Source organism: Nuphar pumila, chromosome 7 (assembly GCF_984573655.1).
Source record: "Nuphar pumila chromosome 7, dmNupPumi1.hap1.1, whole genome shotgun sequence".
NCBI classification, from domain to species: domain Eukaryota; kingdom Viridiplantae; phylum Streptophyta; class Magnoliopsida; order Nymphaeales; family Nymphaeaceae; genus Nuphar; species Nuphar pumila.
The window spans coordinates 16,790,670-16,806,734 of record NC_143255.1 but is presented as its reverse complement, the minus strand read 5'-3'; the positions used below and the strand labels follow the sequence as shown (position 1 = coordinate 16,806,734).

At 38.1% G+C, this 16,065-nt stretch overlaps 2 protein-coding genes across 2 annotated transcripts in view; one reads left to right on the top strand and one right to left on the bottom strand.

The window, feature by feature from the left end:
- Positions 1 to 5,974, top strand: part of LOC149831308 (hydroxyproline O-galactosyltransferase GALT2-like) — a 31,284-nt gene extending 25,310 nt beyond the window's left edge. Inside the window, exons 4-7 of the mRNA XM_090013807.1 lie at positions 3,740 to 3,868; positions 3,999 to 4,172; positions 5,282 to 5,389; positions 5,490 to 5,974. Coding sequence (XP_089869933.1) covers positions 3,740 to 3,868; positions 3,999 to 4,172; positions 5,282 to 5,389; positions 5,490 to 5,696 — 618 coding nt within the window. The 3' untranslated portion in view covers positions 5,697 to 5,974. The remainder of the gene's footprint in view (positions 1 to 3,739; positions 3,869 to 3,998; positions 4,173 to 5,281; positions 5,390 to 5,489) is intronic.
- A 2,826-nt stretch (positions 5,975 to 8,800) lies between these two features.
- On the bottom strand, positions 8,801 to 15,889 carry BRCA1 (breast cancer susceptibility1). The gene is made up of 14 exons (XM_090012994.1): positions 15,834 to 15,889; positions 15,611 to 15,664; positions 15,403 to 15,473; positions 14,707 to 14,820; positions 13,971 to 14,530; positions 13,771 to 13,881; positions 12,269 to 13,657; positions 12,085 to 12,185; positions 11,530 to 11,716; positions 11,311 to 11,411; positions 10,883 to 10,985; positions 10,624 to 10,789; positions 10,397 to 10,515; positions 8,801 to 9,142 (listed from the first exon to the last, which is right to left on the bottom strand). Exons 1-14 carry the CDS (start codon positions 15,887 to 15,889, stop codon positions 8,801 to 8,803), a joined length of 3,474 nt encoding a protein of 1,157 aa, XP_089869120.1.
- Between the last annotated feature and the right edge of the window lie 176 nt (positions 15,890 to 16,065).

Sequence of the window (16,065 nt, the reverse complement as noted above, 5' to 3'; positions counted from 1 at the left end):
GGCTAATCCATTTTGTTTGGAAGTTCTAGGATATGATTTTTGGTGACAAATTCCGTTTAGTTCTAAATAATTTTGAAACTCATTTGATAAGTATTCACCACCCGAATCAGATCTAAGAATAGAGATATTGCTTGAAAATTGATTTTTGACAATCATATAAAATTTTTTAAAGGAGAAGACATTGGATTTAAAATTAAGAAAGTATATCTATACATACCTAGTCAAATCATCAATAAAGGTAACATAATATGAATATCCTTCTTTCGATATGATTAAATAAGGTTCCCAAACATCCGAATGCACTAATTCAAAAGGTCTCTTAGAGACAAATGTTCTATTTGGAAAAAGAGTGGATTTTATTTTTTCAAAGATACAATCTTTGCAAACTAAAATTTTCTCATTGCAAAATTTTTCCTCAAAGGGAATAAATACATCTTAGAGAAGCTTGGATGTCGTTTATGCCAAGTTTCAATATCTTTATCTTGGACATAATTACAAAAATAGTTTAGAGGAAGGTTTAGATAGTTCATATAGTAGAGATCTCTCTTCCTATGACCTTGCCCAATCAGCTTCCTGGACCGGAGATCTTGCACGGAGCAACCCTTAGATGAGAAGGAGATTTCATATCCATGATCGAAAATTTGTGAAACAGAAAGAAGATTCAAACTTAGTTGTGGAACAACCCTTACTTTTGGCACACAAAAGTTTTTAGAGGAATTTAAAGTTTCAACACCTTTAATTTGCAAAGATGTTCCATCGGCAGTTGAAACATAGGAGGTTTTTGAATTAGTGCATAAGTCAGATAAACCATTCTCAAGAGGTGTCATATAAAAAGAGGCTCCTGAATCAAGGATCCAGAAGACATAGCTGGAGGAAAAGATGAGGCTATTGTGGCACCCGATGTGGATGGTGATTTGAGTAGCATTTGAAGTACCTCTGATAATTGAGCAAGTGAAAAGAAATCTTTTCCTTTAATTGGTTCTTCCTTCTTTGGTGTAGTTTCTTCAACGAAAGCAACTTTGTTCTTTAGGTTTTCATATAACTTGGGACAATTAGGTCGTATATGACCCAATTCATGGCAATGATGGCAAATGACCCTCTTGTAGCCTCCATTATAGTTATTTGGCCTCTCAAAGTGTGGAGGCTTATAAGTTTTCACATGATTGCTGGGCTTGGATACGGTTAACAACATTCTCTAGAGGAAGAGGCTTAGATCTATGGAGGAGGAAAGATCTAACTTGTTCATATGCAGGCCTAAACCCATGTAAAAATTAGAAAAGTGTTCTTTTTCCATTTGCTCTTTTCTTAATTCAACATCTTCACTAGCAACCCACTTGGGTTCAAGAAGAGATACTTCATCCCATAAGGGTCCTAGAGTGCTAAAGTAATCACGGACACTCATGTCCCCTTGTTTAATGGTACGTATTTTTTCTTGGAGAAAAAATGGTCTTCCAAGATCTTTTTATGTATACATACATTTTATAAAAAACCATGCTTCGTTTGCCTTGCAAAATTTGGTTATGTTGGCACATATCTTGAGCTCAACATTGTTCATGAATCATGCGAGGATCTTGGTATGTTACTTTTCCAATCTTCTATCTTGGATTGGTGATCCTTAATAGCTTTTGCATGAGCATTTTCTTCTAGAGCCTTTTCTTGTCCTCCAATTTTTGTGAGTTTGAGTTGTGGTTCCAGAATGAAGCCTATCACGTATCCCTCAAGCTTTCTCCACGGCGGATGCCTACATCATGTAGTTAGTACCATTCAACTTGAAGGAGAGATCAATTTTTTGCTCATTCTCCATTGAAACTTAGAGAAGAACAAAGAGTATGGAAGATATCCTCTACTTAAAAATTGCGGCAAGAGCTTTGATTCCCGAATCACGATTTTTCAATAGTCACTTTCAAATATCACAACCTTGCTCTAATACCATGTAACGAAGTATGCAAAATTAAAGTCAAAGATGCAAAATCATCAACTAAGTCCAATAATGAACAAGTACAAAAGCACAATGAGCATACAAGCAAGAAGTCCACAATGGGCTATGTTGTCAAAAGCGCTAGGCGGGGCTAGTCGGTGGACCTTCGAAAAGGCCTAGGCGGGCAAAAAAATTTAAGAACAAACAATGTAGAAAAAGATAAACTGCACAATATTGAGATAAATAAAGTATGTATTAAGCATAACAATTAATATTAAAGGGTCAAAACATAAGAGTGAATGACATTAAACATCGAACAAACAATTAATATTACTTGGGTTTGCATCTTCCATTGTTCTAATTAAACATTTCAAAACAAACAAGTATTAATCAATAAAGTAGATAAACAAAACATACAATATATATATATACTGAACCGACTAGGTAGCTCGCCTAGTGAAGCTGGGTGGCGCCCAGCTCCTAGGCGGGCGCCTAGGTGCGCCTTTGACAACATAGACAAGGAGACAATACAAAAAACCTTAAAAGGCAATGTCAACAAGTAAAAGATGAAAAACTTGCTTGGAAGGCTACATTAGAGCAAAGGGGAACATCCCTTATTTATACACAACAAATGAGGAGAGGGGAGACCATTGGGAGCTCCCTTGTAGAGTAGATGGGAGCTTCCAACGGTCATATTTATGACCAATGGGGCCCCAACGACTCCATGGGCTCCCAATGATATAAAGAAAAAGAAAAAAAAAAGAAAAAATTACATTGAAATAAATATAAAAACTAAACTATAAAAATAGTTGTTTCTAGAAAACAACTATGTGAAAAGACGAAAATGCCCCTATAGGGAAAATTAGACAATATATATTTTAACATGCACTTCAATCCCTTCAGATGCAAAATTTTACATGATTCAATGAAAACAAATTTCCTTAAAAAATGCAATTATAAAGATTCTCAAGACACCAGTTCAAGGGACTCAAAATCTGTGGGATTTTATGGTGAGTGATGTGCCCATGATTCCTTATCCACATTGACTGAATAAAATTCTTCAAATACCATTGGAAATTCACCATAGTATGTTCTATTAATCATATTATTCATCTAGCAAATAGGCCTCTCACCCTGAAATTGTTAAATGGGGATGACATCTGTTAATTGAACATTCACACACACACACACACACACACACACACACACACACACACACACACATATATAGAGAGAGAGAGAGCATTTCCATTCATTCTTCATCTTTCTATATATCATACACAGAAAATTTAAAATCTTCCTTACAAGGGGTGGCATGGGAAACAGAACATAGGAACAAACCCAGTAAATGACAAATAGTCCTAGTAAACAAATAAAAGATTTTGCTATTTGTCCTCTCTAGGATTTAATTGTACTAATCATAGTCTGTACTCTTGATGATAATTTTTCGTCCTTGGAAAATTTGGTTTGTGAATATATGTCTAGGATTGAAAGTGATGAGGATTGTGTGCCTACCAATGCAAGAGTATGTTTTTACTTGTACAATGTGTGTGTGTGTTTAAGTTGGTGGTTTAGATGCTTGAGTGTCTGAGTTTATTGTTTTTTCTTGCCATGTCCATTTGACTTATATTGGACCTAAGTCCTAAGAACTGCGTTCTTGTGCAAGCATATAAAAGTACGGCTTCTTGGTTGCTTAGTCTCTTGTTGGAAATCAATTGCTTTTTTTGCAAAACATTCAAAAATCTGCATGATACTAGCAGTTAGCTGTTTTAGAAACTGAATTTCTGTGTAGGTCTATAAAAATGTCTGTGCTGAATACAGAATGGAAGGAAGGAGGTGAATGCCTTGCTGAAGAAGGAAGCAGAGTATTTTGGTGATATTGTGATTGTTCCCTTCATAGACCGTTATGAGCTTGTGGTACTGAAAACTGTAGCCATCTGCAAATATGGAGTGAGTGGTAGTGTTTCATTTTCTTAAATTTCTTTAAAGCATACTCATTTAAGATTGTGTACCACTACCACTATAAATTGGCTTCTCTGTGTTATCATCTTGCTAATAAAAGGAAAAAATTTCTTTCCAGGTGCACAACCTGTCTGCTCAATACATTATGAAATGTGATGATGACACATTTGTGAGGGTGGATACTGTATTGAATGAAATCAAGGCTATATCTTCTAGGAGGCCACTTTATATGGGAAACTTGAATCTCTTGCATAAGCCTCTCCGAATAGGAAAATGGGCAGTCACAGTTGAGGTAATTTGCTTATTGCCTGCAGATGCATATATTATCTGGTTTTAGAAAAAAACATAAATAAATCTTATATAAGGCCCTGTTTTGATCTATTTGTATTTATTGCTTACAAATATAAATTTGTGCACATTTTCTAAAGAAGAATCTTGCCTTTACTTTTAATTAAGTGAATGTTTGGATCATCACTATTTAAATTATAATAAAGAAGAAAAGAAGAGTAGACGGTAGACGGTGATGGTGATGGTGATGGTGATGGTGATGGAAATGGCAATGGTGGTGGTGGTAATGGTGATGATGTTAATGGCAGTGGCGATGGTGGTGGTGGTGGTGACAGTGATGGTGGTGATAATGGTGTAGAAGTGGTGGTGATGATGGTGGAGAAATGATGGTAGCGGTGATGGGGATGATGGAAGTGAGATGGAAGGAAATAAGTACTTCTGAAAAGAAAAAATAGGCCTCCCCCTACTTTTAAAAAAAGGGGTAAAATTTATAAGTCCTTATAAAAAGAAAAGATCCAAACACCAAAACTTGTTTTTTAAAATAAGCATAAATGCAAGGTGCAGTTTATAAAGCCATCCAAACAAGGGGTAAGAAGTCTAATGATTTGATCTTTCTTTATTGAGACAACAGATATTTTGATTTCAGGTTAAAAAAGGATTAAAATATGTTCACTTGGAATTTAAGCGGGGCTATTGCACATTAAATTTGGTGAAACAGCCAACCAGTAAGTGCCACATGCAACAACTCTGCCCTTGTGAACTGGCCTAAGTTGGTCAAATTCATGCAAATCGTGTGATTATAAATCTATTTTGTGTGAGTTGGTTAAAGTCACTGGTCTGTAAGTTTGGCCATCAGGCTATTTGGCACCTGAATTTACAAAAATAAAAAGTTAAACCAATTATTTGTTTACAAAATTAGAAGTATCTTGAAAGTGATAAATTACTTGAAATACAAGGACATTTAAAAGTATTATGGTCCCATGGAGTCGTGTAATTTGTTGTTGGTTCTAGCTCAATTGGACTCTGATTATTTTTTCTCAGCACACGGTGGATTTATTGAACTTTTTGTATAATGAGCTTTACACAAAATACTACTTTCCATGGCTGATGCAGGAGTGGCCATCTGACGTGTATCCACCCTATGCCAATGGGCCTGGTTACATAATTTCTGGGGATATTGCCAGATTTATCGTTTCCCACCATGCCAACCAGAGTCTATGGGTTAAGACACTCTGAACTTGCTGCTAGTAGCTTGCAATTTCTTCCAGGAGCTGTAGTATCTAAACTTAACAATTTATTCCTGTTTATGACATGGTGGCAGCTGTTCAAGATGGAGGATGTCAGTATGGGAATGTGGGTCCAGGAGTTCAACAGCTCATCTATGGTTCAGTATTCACACAACTGGAAATTCTGTCAATATGGATGCATGGATGACTACTACACAGCACATTACCAGTCTCCTAGACAGATGCTTTGTCTGTGGGATAAATTGAAGAGAGGCCGATCAAGCTGCTGCAACATTAGATGACAGTCGAGTGTGGGCACGTTGGTCTTTCTTCACGTTGTTTCCCATCGTTCTAATATTTAAGTAGAACCGTTCATGCCATTTTTTATGTGCTTTCCTGGTCTAGATGCGAAAGACAAAGATAGCAGTTGTCTCCAGAAGCTCTGCCATGGCCATGTAACAATTTCTCTTGACCTTTGCCTTGTAAAGTATGTATGTATATGATATTGCAAAGCTCAGAATGCAGCAGTTTGCCCCTGCAGGTGCAGTTATGATCACTGGTCATTGACCTTTTTGCATTTCATTTTTCTCTTATTCTTGCACATTTTTATTTGGATTTTTATTACTTTTTTTTCGTTAAGCAAGCTCGGTTTGGCAGACCCCTACCAGTATAGACCAGTAATCACAAAATTTTCAGTACAAGGAACCGAAAACCTCATTTTGAGGTTGCCAGTCAGGGCGATCGTCCTTCCAAGATTTTTGCATCACCGCCTTTGCTAGCTTAGCTAGCTTCCTGGCCAAAAAATTCGAGTATCTATCCACTTTGAGAGTTTTCACTCTACAAAATCTGTACAAAAGATTTCTCAGCTGGAGAGACTACGCATTTTCCTTCCCTTGGCCTTCCACATTCCAATGACATTTGGGCTTCTGTCACCAAGTTTTCCATGTTTTCTGTTTCGATCTGTGCCTCTTGGAGTTTTGTTACTTTATTTTCATGGATAAGAGGCAAAGTTTGGTATGTTAATTATCACTACTCTGCTGTTCTTCCGAGTATATGATACAGAATGCCTTTAAATAAAAGTGCGTATAACACTTTTTGGTGTTTTGACGAGGCCAAGTGAAGTAAACTCACTTTTGTTCACCGTACAAAGGTTGCTCAATAATTCATTGGGTGTACGCAGATCTAGCTTAGGTATGTCATTCAATTCAAACAATACAAGGATTTTTTTTTTTACTCGGAGAAACCACCCCAGGCACAGAGACCTAGCAGTCTGCCATACTAACGGTCTCTGTCCATGTCGGTGTAAAACTTTGAGGCCTTACCCCTCGACCACAGGTTGTCGCCAAGCTTCGGCTTACGCAGGGGGGTGACGCCCATGGGATTTGAACCTAGACTGCCCATCAAATGGTCTAGGCCCCATCCCACTACGCCAAACCCCTTGGGTAAACAATACAAGAATTTAGTGCTACATATCCTGTACTGTAACTGAAATATAAATCCTTTAAAAAAAAACTGAAATATGAATCACCCCTTTAAAGGCAAATCGTTAAATCATCTACATTCCGTTGAATGCTTGCCTCCTTTAATGAGTTTGAATTTTGTTGTTCTTGTTAGGAAGGATGTTCATCTAAAATCGTCCATCTATCTATTATGATCTGTGATTTTTTTCGTAACCATTATTTAATATGATCTGAACTTATTTTAAAACGATTAAATCATCCTTTAACCTTCTTTTAAAAAAAAAAATCCTTGCCTAGGTTTGCCATGTCAAAACAGAGAAAATAAGGTGTCTGAGCTCTTTGCTGAGAATATCCAATTGTTGTTTTGTAAAGTTGACCGAGTGCACATGTAAGAAAATTTTGGAATTTGATGAACCACTTTACATAGACCGGGCAACTGAACACGATCACATCTTGGTATCCACACCTTACTGATTCCCAAAGTTTGAGTGCATTCTAGTGCTTCCATGATTGATAGTTTCATGGTCCTCTACCAAATTTTTTTTTTCGAAAGGCAAGATGGGGTTAGGCGGACCCCTACCAGAACAACACCCACCCCATGTGGCAGAGGGATTCGATCCTGGGCCTTCAGCTTGACACCTTACCACATGGGATACCACCTCGGTGGTACCTCTACCAAATTATGCTTGTACATTTTAGTTTATCAACACTTTCGGCAACACCAGATCATGCATTCTAGGCAGTGTCTCAAACTAGGCTGAGCATTATATGCTGTCCGTCTCGAATGCAACTTGCCCTGGAGATGCAAAAACTGCATTGTGCCAAACAATACATGGAAAACCTTGGTTGCTATGGCGCAGAGTAGACCTAACTGCCTTTCCCTCATGCACTATGAAGTCAACATGGCCTGTTCAGCTCAACTCAGCTTAAGTAGGTTCACTAGATCAGAAAAAAAAAAGGTAAAAATAAATAAAAGATTATTAGCACATTCAACTAATCGAACTTTAAAAGCAATGGCATCTTCTAAAAGGTGCTTCTATTGTGATACTGAACCGCCATAACTTGTGGTGGGGCACACTTGATTTACATAGCCCTGATCTCTAAAAGCAAAATCTATCCTTTGAATCATGATTAGCGTATAGCATGTTTTATGTGCTGTTTTGATGCATTAAAATTGACTACCTGATGTATACCATTTCTAAGCCACCCTCATTTTTGTAAATTGTGAACCATTGATTTTTTACTGTATCTTGCTGCTTATTAAACATGATAAACCTCCTAGTGTAGTAAATAAACCACATTAAACACATTTGTACTGATAGCTCTGACATTTTGTGGCTAGGTCTATACAAACAAGAGTGCGTACCACCGTATGGTAGAATCAGCAGATGACACAAAACTACCATATATTCTCTTTTTCAAAATATAAAGTCACTTTTAAATTTAGAAAAGTTACTTTCATTCTTTAAATTATTACAAAGATACCTTATTAACTTGGAAACAATGGTGATTGACTTTCTCGTTTCTCTCTAAAACAAAAGATATTTTGTACTCTTAAAAGTAAATATAATATTTTCACCAACATCTCAACTAGTTCGATTCTACTAAATATGAAGGGCTCAAAATTAGATTAACCTACCAACCCCCCCAACACACACTGATGTCAAGTACATGATTGAAAGAAATACTGAGAATGATGCTGCAAATGGAAGGAAAACTCTCTTAAAGCTCATTTCGGCAGCAAGGAAAAACCCCATGATGATCTACTTGGAACATGATTATGACCCCAAAAAAGCAGGTCGCAGACAGCCAAAAATAGATACATTATCCACCTAAAGCTTTATTCTATTTTCAAACGCAGAATTGAAAATTGGGGACGATTTCAACAGGTCAATTAGCTCCCGTCAGCAGTTTTATACAGTAAAGCAGCAGAGAAATGGAACTGCTCAGACCATTTGGAACCTGTCTAGGGACTGAAATGAGCATGCAGAAATGGAATCCAAAACCCATGAATGGCCTATAGCCTGCGCACCACTAGACCTTGCCAGTGTCTCAGCCTCTTTGCGCCTGCCTTCAATAATGGATGATGCTTCTGAAGATTTGCACTTTTCAGGGAATTCGAGATTGTAAAGTATGAAAGTTTGGGAGGCAGAGGCTTCCCTTGAGATGGGCTTCCTTTGAAGAACTGTCCCACCTGCTGCAACTATAAGATCCTGCAGATAGCCTTTGTAGGACGCTGCAAATTCTCCACTGAAGTAGAACTTGACGCCATTAAAGAGCTTGGGTTCCTGAAAGAAACCGCTTATAAATTATCAACGTTTGGTGAAAAGCACTATAACTATGTAATAAAAGTCTGGTTAAAGATGGCTTAGGAAAATCGGTCAACTAGGCAACAGACTCTTAGTGAATTTATCTCAGTTTCCCTAACAATAAAGATTCAGTTCATGATAGTGTCAAGGCTTAAAACAGAACCCCCCAATACCAGACACCCAAGTTCAACCATGGATTTACAAGATTTTTTTTAGTTTGTGGAAGGTTTGTCATCTTGGCTTTGAAGTCTGATGACTTTATCCCTGAGTTTCAAAATCCGGTTAGCCCCAGCTGTTTCACCACTTTCTAGTCAACACTAAATTTGTCTCAAAATTTTCCGAGGATTAGCAACTGCACCCACAATAACAGCTGCAATTCTCATGCTGAACTCCTTAGTATTAGAACCTGTAGGCTAAGAGTGCGTTTCAGAAGCTGCTAAACTCACTATATGACCTATGCAAGCCTTTAGCAGTGCCATGACTGGTGTATAAGTGAGAACCACAGAAGTGACAGAACATAGACTAGAGAGCACAAACCCAAGTTCCAAACACCTTCTCAAGAACAATAACACACATAGCTTTGCATTCTTCTGAGAATTTGAACATCAAGCACATTGGCAGTAGCAGTTATATATAATTTTCATATTCTTGCTCCAGCACAGAATGGTTAGGGGGAAACTAGAAGACTGACTCCTAAGCAGTTACAAACATGGTAGGATTTTTGTATCTTACATTGTTTTTTTTGTGGTTTCTCTTGCACCAAGTGATGAAATCCCTTTAAAGCACTCATCAGTTATCGTAATTTTAGTCATTTGAGAGCTGGCTTCCTTTCATTAACAAGAGGAATGAAATTCATCCAACAGTATCAAAGCTAAGAGCCCTCCCAACCTGAAGTCGTGTTTTCCCAAGGTAAATAATATCCTAAATTGTCAACTAGATGCAACAAATTGCTAGAAGTGAGATAAGGCGGCGTATAGACAACAGAGACATTTTGGCCGATATTAACAAGATTGCCTGTAAATTTCAAGTGAAAAACATTTTATTTGAGTTAGGGATGAATTCAATTACAGTAACTGTCAAAACAAATTGATTTTGAAAATAGTGCATTTCGTCTTTCGGCAGTAAGACATGACATGAGTTATTTGTACTGCTAATCTGAAGATCATTTTATCAGAAAAAATCACGAAGTAAAGGAGAAACTTAGCTTGCATTCAGAGAGAAATTTAAACAAACCTTTTTTGCGAGTCGCATTCTACCATGTCGAGGCCCATCACGGAAACCATGGATGTCAAGAGTGATCTCATATGGCTCCTCATCAACAGGTTCCATGGCCTCCAAACATGCTCTAATCCCTGCATAACAAAGCAGGTTGCATCAATATGATCATCAAAACAAACAAAAGAGTTCAAAAATATCACCACTCCATATCAATACTAGCAGCTTAGCCGTATTGCACTTACAGTTGATGTTCAGTATCCATTTCCCTTCCAAGATGCCCATCAAGACCTTTAGAGTTCGCCTGCATGCTCCATTTTCATCAACGGATGCAACAACATGGGTGATACTTGAGCACCATCTCTTTGATACCGGTAATCCCGCAATCCTTGAGAATTTTGATACAAGCTCCTGTATATCTCACAATTTATCAGGAAAAGAGGAACACAGAAAATGATCGTGTGTAGGCATCTTCTAATACACTAATCAAAGGTTCCAGCATACCTGCTCTGAATTTTCAAGAGCAGAACAGCTTATAACCCACTTTTGGGGTGTACCACAAGTCCAATGCCATGGAGTGCTTATTGTTGGTTCAGATTGCATATCCCTAACAATTTAAAATAAATTAGTCTAGGAATAAAAAAAAATGACTTTCTCTATAAATGCTTCCAGTGCCAGACATGTGAAGCTGTGCTGTGACTGTGAACAGAGTATAGCATTCCAAGGTTTAAGGCCCTCAGATGCCCGAGGCAGGTTACAACCATTAACTGAACAAAACAACTTGAAATTTCCGCAAGTTTTCTTGGTCCAATGCCAGAAAAACCAGCCAGTCATTCATCTACCTAGAAATACGGAAGCTCCAGACTTCCAAATTTCACAGTGCAGAGTGCATTAAAGGTGATAAAAGAGTAAGCTGATGAATTGCTGCATACGCTTTGTGAGATGTTTTCTTGATCCTTCGCTTCTGCTGGATGGGTTGCTCTTTTGGCAGTTGAGCTGAAGAATGAAGTGAACAGAGCATGACAAAATTTTCCTGAAATATGAGACAACCTTCCATTAGAGTGATAGTTTTGCACCATTATGAAACTATGGGCTCTTTGAATGTTGAAATGTTTGTTCTAAGCATGAGAGAGAGAGAGAGAGAGATTCACCATATCCCATCGGCATTCTGCAATTGATTTGGCACAGGGAACATGGTAACTCTTTCTGCAATTCTTCTCATAGCACCCAAGAGCAGCTCCCTTGATCCCACAGCTGCTGCACTTGATCCTTTTGCTTCTTGATACCTCCTTTTCTAGATTAATGATAGTTTCATCTTCAAAGTAAACATCTGGAGCCCTGCAATTGTTTTTTTTTAGGGGAAACCCACACATACAAAAACAATGTCAAACTATCTATGTGCATATCTCCGAATCAAAACCCATTGTTGAACCAAATATTCAAGTAAATAAAAACTATCACAAATTAATTGAAATTGCAAAAATAAGAATGCTAACATGAAGGAAGACATGGAATGCCAAGGCAGTTGCTAATAAGCATGGCATTATGCCATGACATGCGAGTATCCGCATTGGAACCAAATACACATCAAATGACAGTAAACAAAATTCTATATGCCAGCAGAATGAGTGTTTGTGCGCATTGAGCATGCAGCCATGCCCATTTGCAAGCATATGCATGTGTACATGAAATGCATTTTAATTCACCATTCAGCACAATTCCTGTGGGTATGGATGAAAGTGGAATCTCCATTGCAATCTGAAGCAACACTCTTGCCATTGACAAAATGCAGCATTGGCCCAGTAGCCTATGTTTTTCACAAAAAATGTGAATTAGAATTCTAAGGTAACAAGAATAATACTTCAGTTCAAACTTGAGGGATAAGATTACCTCTGAATCATCCAAAGAATGACAAAATACACAACAAATCGGACTGCATTTGTTTTCACAATGTCGCAGTGTCAAATCCTTAACTGCAATAACTGCCACAGTTTTGGCTGAACAATTGGCAGCTCCATCTTGTAAACATGTCTCCACTTCAGAAACTTTAGGTTCATCTTTATAAACATAATCTGAATTAACAGCAATTTCTTTTGGGACTTGCTCTCCATCACTGCAAGCAATCTTATTAACTGGCCCCTTCCTTTTATTGTCTGCCCTATTTATCTGATTTATGATATGGCAAGAGCTTCCAAAATTAATGCTTGTTTTTCTCCTTGAATCTTGACGCACATGCCTTTTGGTTTGTGGGCATTCCTCATGATCTGCTTCTGCACCAAGTGTATTAGGGTCCACCTCAGAGATTTGTCTTTTCACACAAATAGACAATTCAGTAATCCCACAAGAGGATTCACATATTCTCCCTGTTGCAGATAGTTCAGGAATTTTTTCATGGTATTTGTCTGTGCAGTTCTTCCCAATTCTACTTACTGATCTTCCTTTCCTTTTTTGTCGGCTATGACATTCTATATTGCTCTCACTTGTTTTTATCTCAAAACCATTAATTTCACTTTTATCAGAGTTAGATAAGTCCACAGCAGGCATTTCCTTATCTGTTTTATCATTCTCCATGTCAGAAATTTGGTTCCTTGCACCATCACAGATCCCATTCAAGTCCCTTGAAGAGTCGAAGGATACCTTCTCAAATGAAGATGACTTGGGAATATCTTTTTGTTGTTCATCTGAATTAGCATCACTATACCCATCTATTCTTCTCTTTTTCTTACTTTCCTCAACAGTGTTTCTTTGGCTATTTTTATTGCTAGGCTTTTGAAATCTCTTGCTTGTTTTCTTCGTTGGATCTAGTGTTTCATTCTTTGCAGCTTCCAGGTATTCCAGACCAAGAATATCCCCATCCATGTTATCATGTCCTTTGAGCTCCTGGTTTGCAATGGTTTCATGAATATCAGCAGGCCTAATCAACTCTTCAGTTCCTTCTCTCGCAGGTGTTGACTTGGGATTTCCTCTCATCATTTCACTAGTGTTACCATTGACAGACCCATCCCTTGATCTTGTTTCCTGGGCCCCTTGTTTAATATGGCATCTTTTACTTTTACTAGTACATGATTTTTTAGGTCTTTTGATCCATCCAGCTCTTGAGCCTGAACTACCACTATTCTCACTGTGTGGGCATTCCAAATCGTGCATTCCCCTGTCTGTCACATTAAGCTCTTGTTCACAAATTTGGTTCCTTACATGATCTTGCATATCAGCTAATTCAGTTGAAAATATCAAAGGCTTACTGTACCCCTTCTCCACTGATGATGGCTTTTCTGTGTCCTGTATTACACTTTGAAGCTAAATAAATCCTTGATATAAAAGAAATATTACTGAAGAGTTGAATCACATGGAAATCAAAATGAAAATTGGATGGCAAAAGAAAGGAGAAAAACCTGCTTTCTTGCATCCGTTGAATGCAGTTCAGGAGAGCAAGGCCTTTGAGTCCATTCAAACATCTCACTATCATATATATTGAGAAGCTTAGATTTCGAATGCATTTCCTCCTGAACAAATAAGGACAGAATTAAAACTCAGACTTCAAAGTAAGGTGCACTAAGCTGAATGAGATCAACAGTGCAAGCTAGACAAATACCTTTTCTGGACTACCATCTTCTGAATCCTTTAGATCACTAAATGATGGCACGGCACATGGTGGCGTGTCAGTAACATGATACACCTCTAACTGTTGATCACTCTGCTTTTCTGCAGTTTCATCGTCATTTTCCTGCTCTCTCAACCAGAAAAAAGGAGATAAAATCACCTCCCCTTTATCATCAAAATGACTTGTTTCTCTTGATATAATAGATTGATGTCTCTCATGTTCAGGCTTCGATTCACTCTCCCCATCCCTGGAGTTCCAGCCACAGGATGACTTTCCCTTCCCATCCCTGGAGTTTCTACCACAGGATGATTTTCCTTTATCATCACTGAGCCCATTGTCATCCAGCTTAGGAATCTTATCAGATGCCACTGGTGACTCACAGATTCTTCTTCTTGGATGTGGTGAAACTTGAATCCTTTTCTTGTTGAGAAACGATGGCCTGATTATCTTGTGAGATTCGGGAACTTCATTACCTTTTTTCACTGATCTTCCTGGCCTTCTTGCCTTGGATGATCCTTGTTTCTTTCGTTTTGCTCCAGGTGGCTCATTGGCTAGGGGTTTATCAAAACCATTTTGTTCTTCTACACCGTTTTAGGATCCAAAAATCAAAGCATAGCAGAAAATAAAGCTTTTTGAGATGTAACACCCGGAAATTGTAAGGTAAACGACCATCTTGCTAAGTTAAGAGACCAGTTTACTATTGATACATAAGAAAGCAGTAACCTACCTTGCTTCCCATTTGAAGACGGAGACTGTGTCACTAAAATATTAACTCCAGAGGCAAGTTCCATGCTCTTATAAATCCCCACCAAATTATCCATGTGAGGAGCAGGTCGAATTTCTGATGTAAAAATAATAATAAATAAATAAATTGTTAAGAGAACAGCTACTTGATGTCGCTCTCATTGGAAATTACTACCCTAGAGTTTCTTATCTATGTCGCAGGGGGTACTCCAATTTACTGACGTATTGTGTTCTCTTATATGCCATTCTTAAAGCAAAATCACACAAAAGTAGTGTCCCAGATCCTTTTACGCGAGGAAAGTTTTAATGGGACAATTGGTGGGCACTGAAAATCTCTCAACAATTCAAGCAGCTGAGGAGAACATTGCCAAACAGAGGATTAAGTTGGCCATAGTTGGAAACCCCCAAACCACTGGCAACCCAAACGTTGTGATTCGGCATAAGTTGAGTTAGAAAAATAAATCATTCATAAGTTAATATTGCTAACTCCAAAACCTCTAGAATCTGGGTACATAAATATTCTTCTTGAATTCCAAGTTTAGTACTTAGGTCCAAGACAACAATAACAACTCCTGATTATCGTCAATACAAGAGCTGCTCAAATACCCAAATCTCCATTCTTTGTCCAGCCAAAAGAGGGAAAAAAGAAAGAGATGAATTTAAGCTTTGATCTGCATACCTCTTCGGCTATACGGCACCTTACAGACCGGGCAACTCGAACCAGACTTCATCGACTTTGAGATACACAAACTAATCCCAAACAAAAACACCAATTAGGTTTTCATTCTTTCAAATCAAACAGAACAAGAGGGTTCATACAAAAACACAAAAAATCGGAAAGTGGATAATTTAAACAAGGTGTGCAGCATAATGGATGAGTTTCTTACGAGCAGAACATATGATTGCACAAAAGGGAAACCGTCGATTTCAGCAAGCTCAAGCTGCCACAAGAAAAATTAATAAATTATGCGGTGAAATTTTCTTGTCAATGTCCGATAATCCAATCATCGGCTATGCGGTTAGAACCCGAAAAAAACCCATGAAAAACCACCGAAACTGGAAGAGGGTAAAAAAAAATTGTCGGGGGGAGGATAGATCATGAGAAATTACCAGATGGGGCACTTGAGTTCTCTTCCCATCTTCTCCAGATGCGCTGTATCCACCATCCTCTCTCTCTCTCTCTCTCTCTCTCTCTCTCTCTCTCTCTCTCTCTCTCTCTCGATGAGATAAAAAGAAGAGGGGAAGGAAGAAATAAAGAGGAGACGGGGGGGGGTTCTTTTTCTTTTTGAATTTTAAATATTCGGCGCGAGGACTCCCGCCAGTTCCTGAACGAATTCTTGGG

Excerpts from the sequence above, each read along its gene's own strand:
- BRCA1 (XM_090012994.1), bottom strand. The coding sequence starts at position 15,889 with ATGGTGGATACAGCGCATCTGGAGAAGATGGGAAGAGAACTCAAGTGC. Across the intron at positions 15,665-15,833 it reads GAACTCAAGTGCCCCATCTG|CTTGAGCTTGCTGAAATCGA; the intron begins GTAATTTCTCAT and ends TTCTTGTGGCAG. Across the intron at positions 11,412-11,529 it reads CAGAATGCCGATGGGATATG|GAAAATTTTGTCATGCTCTG; the intron begins GTGAATCTCTCT and ends CTCATATTTCAG.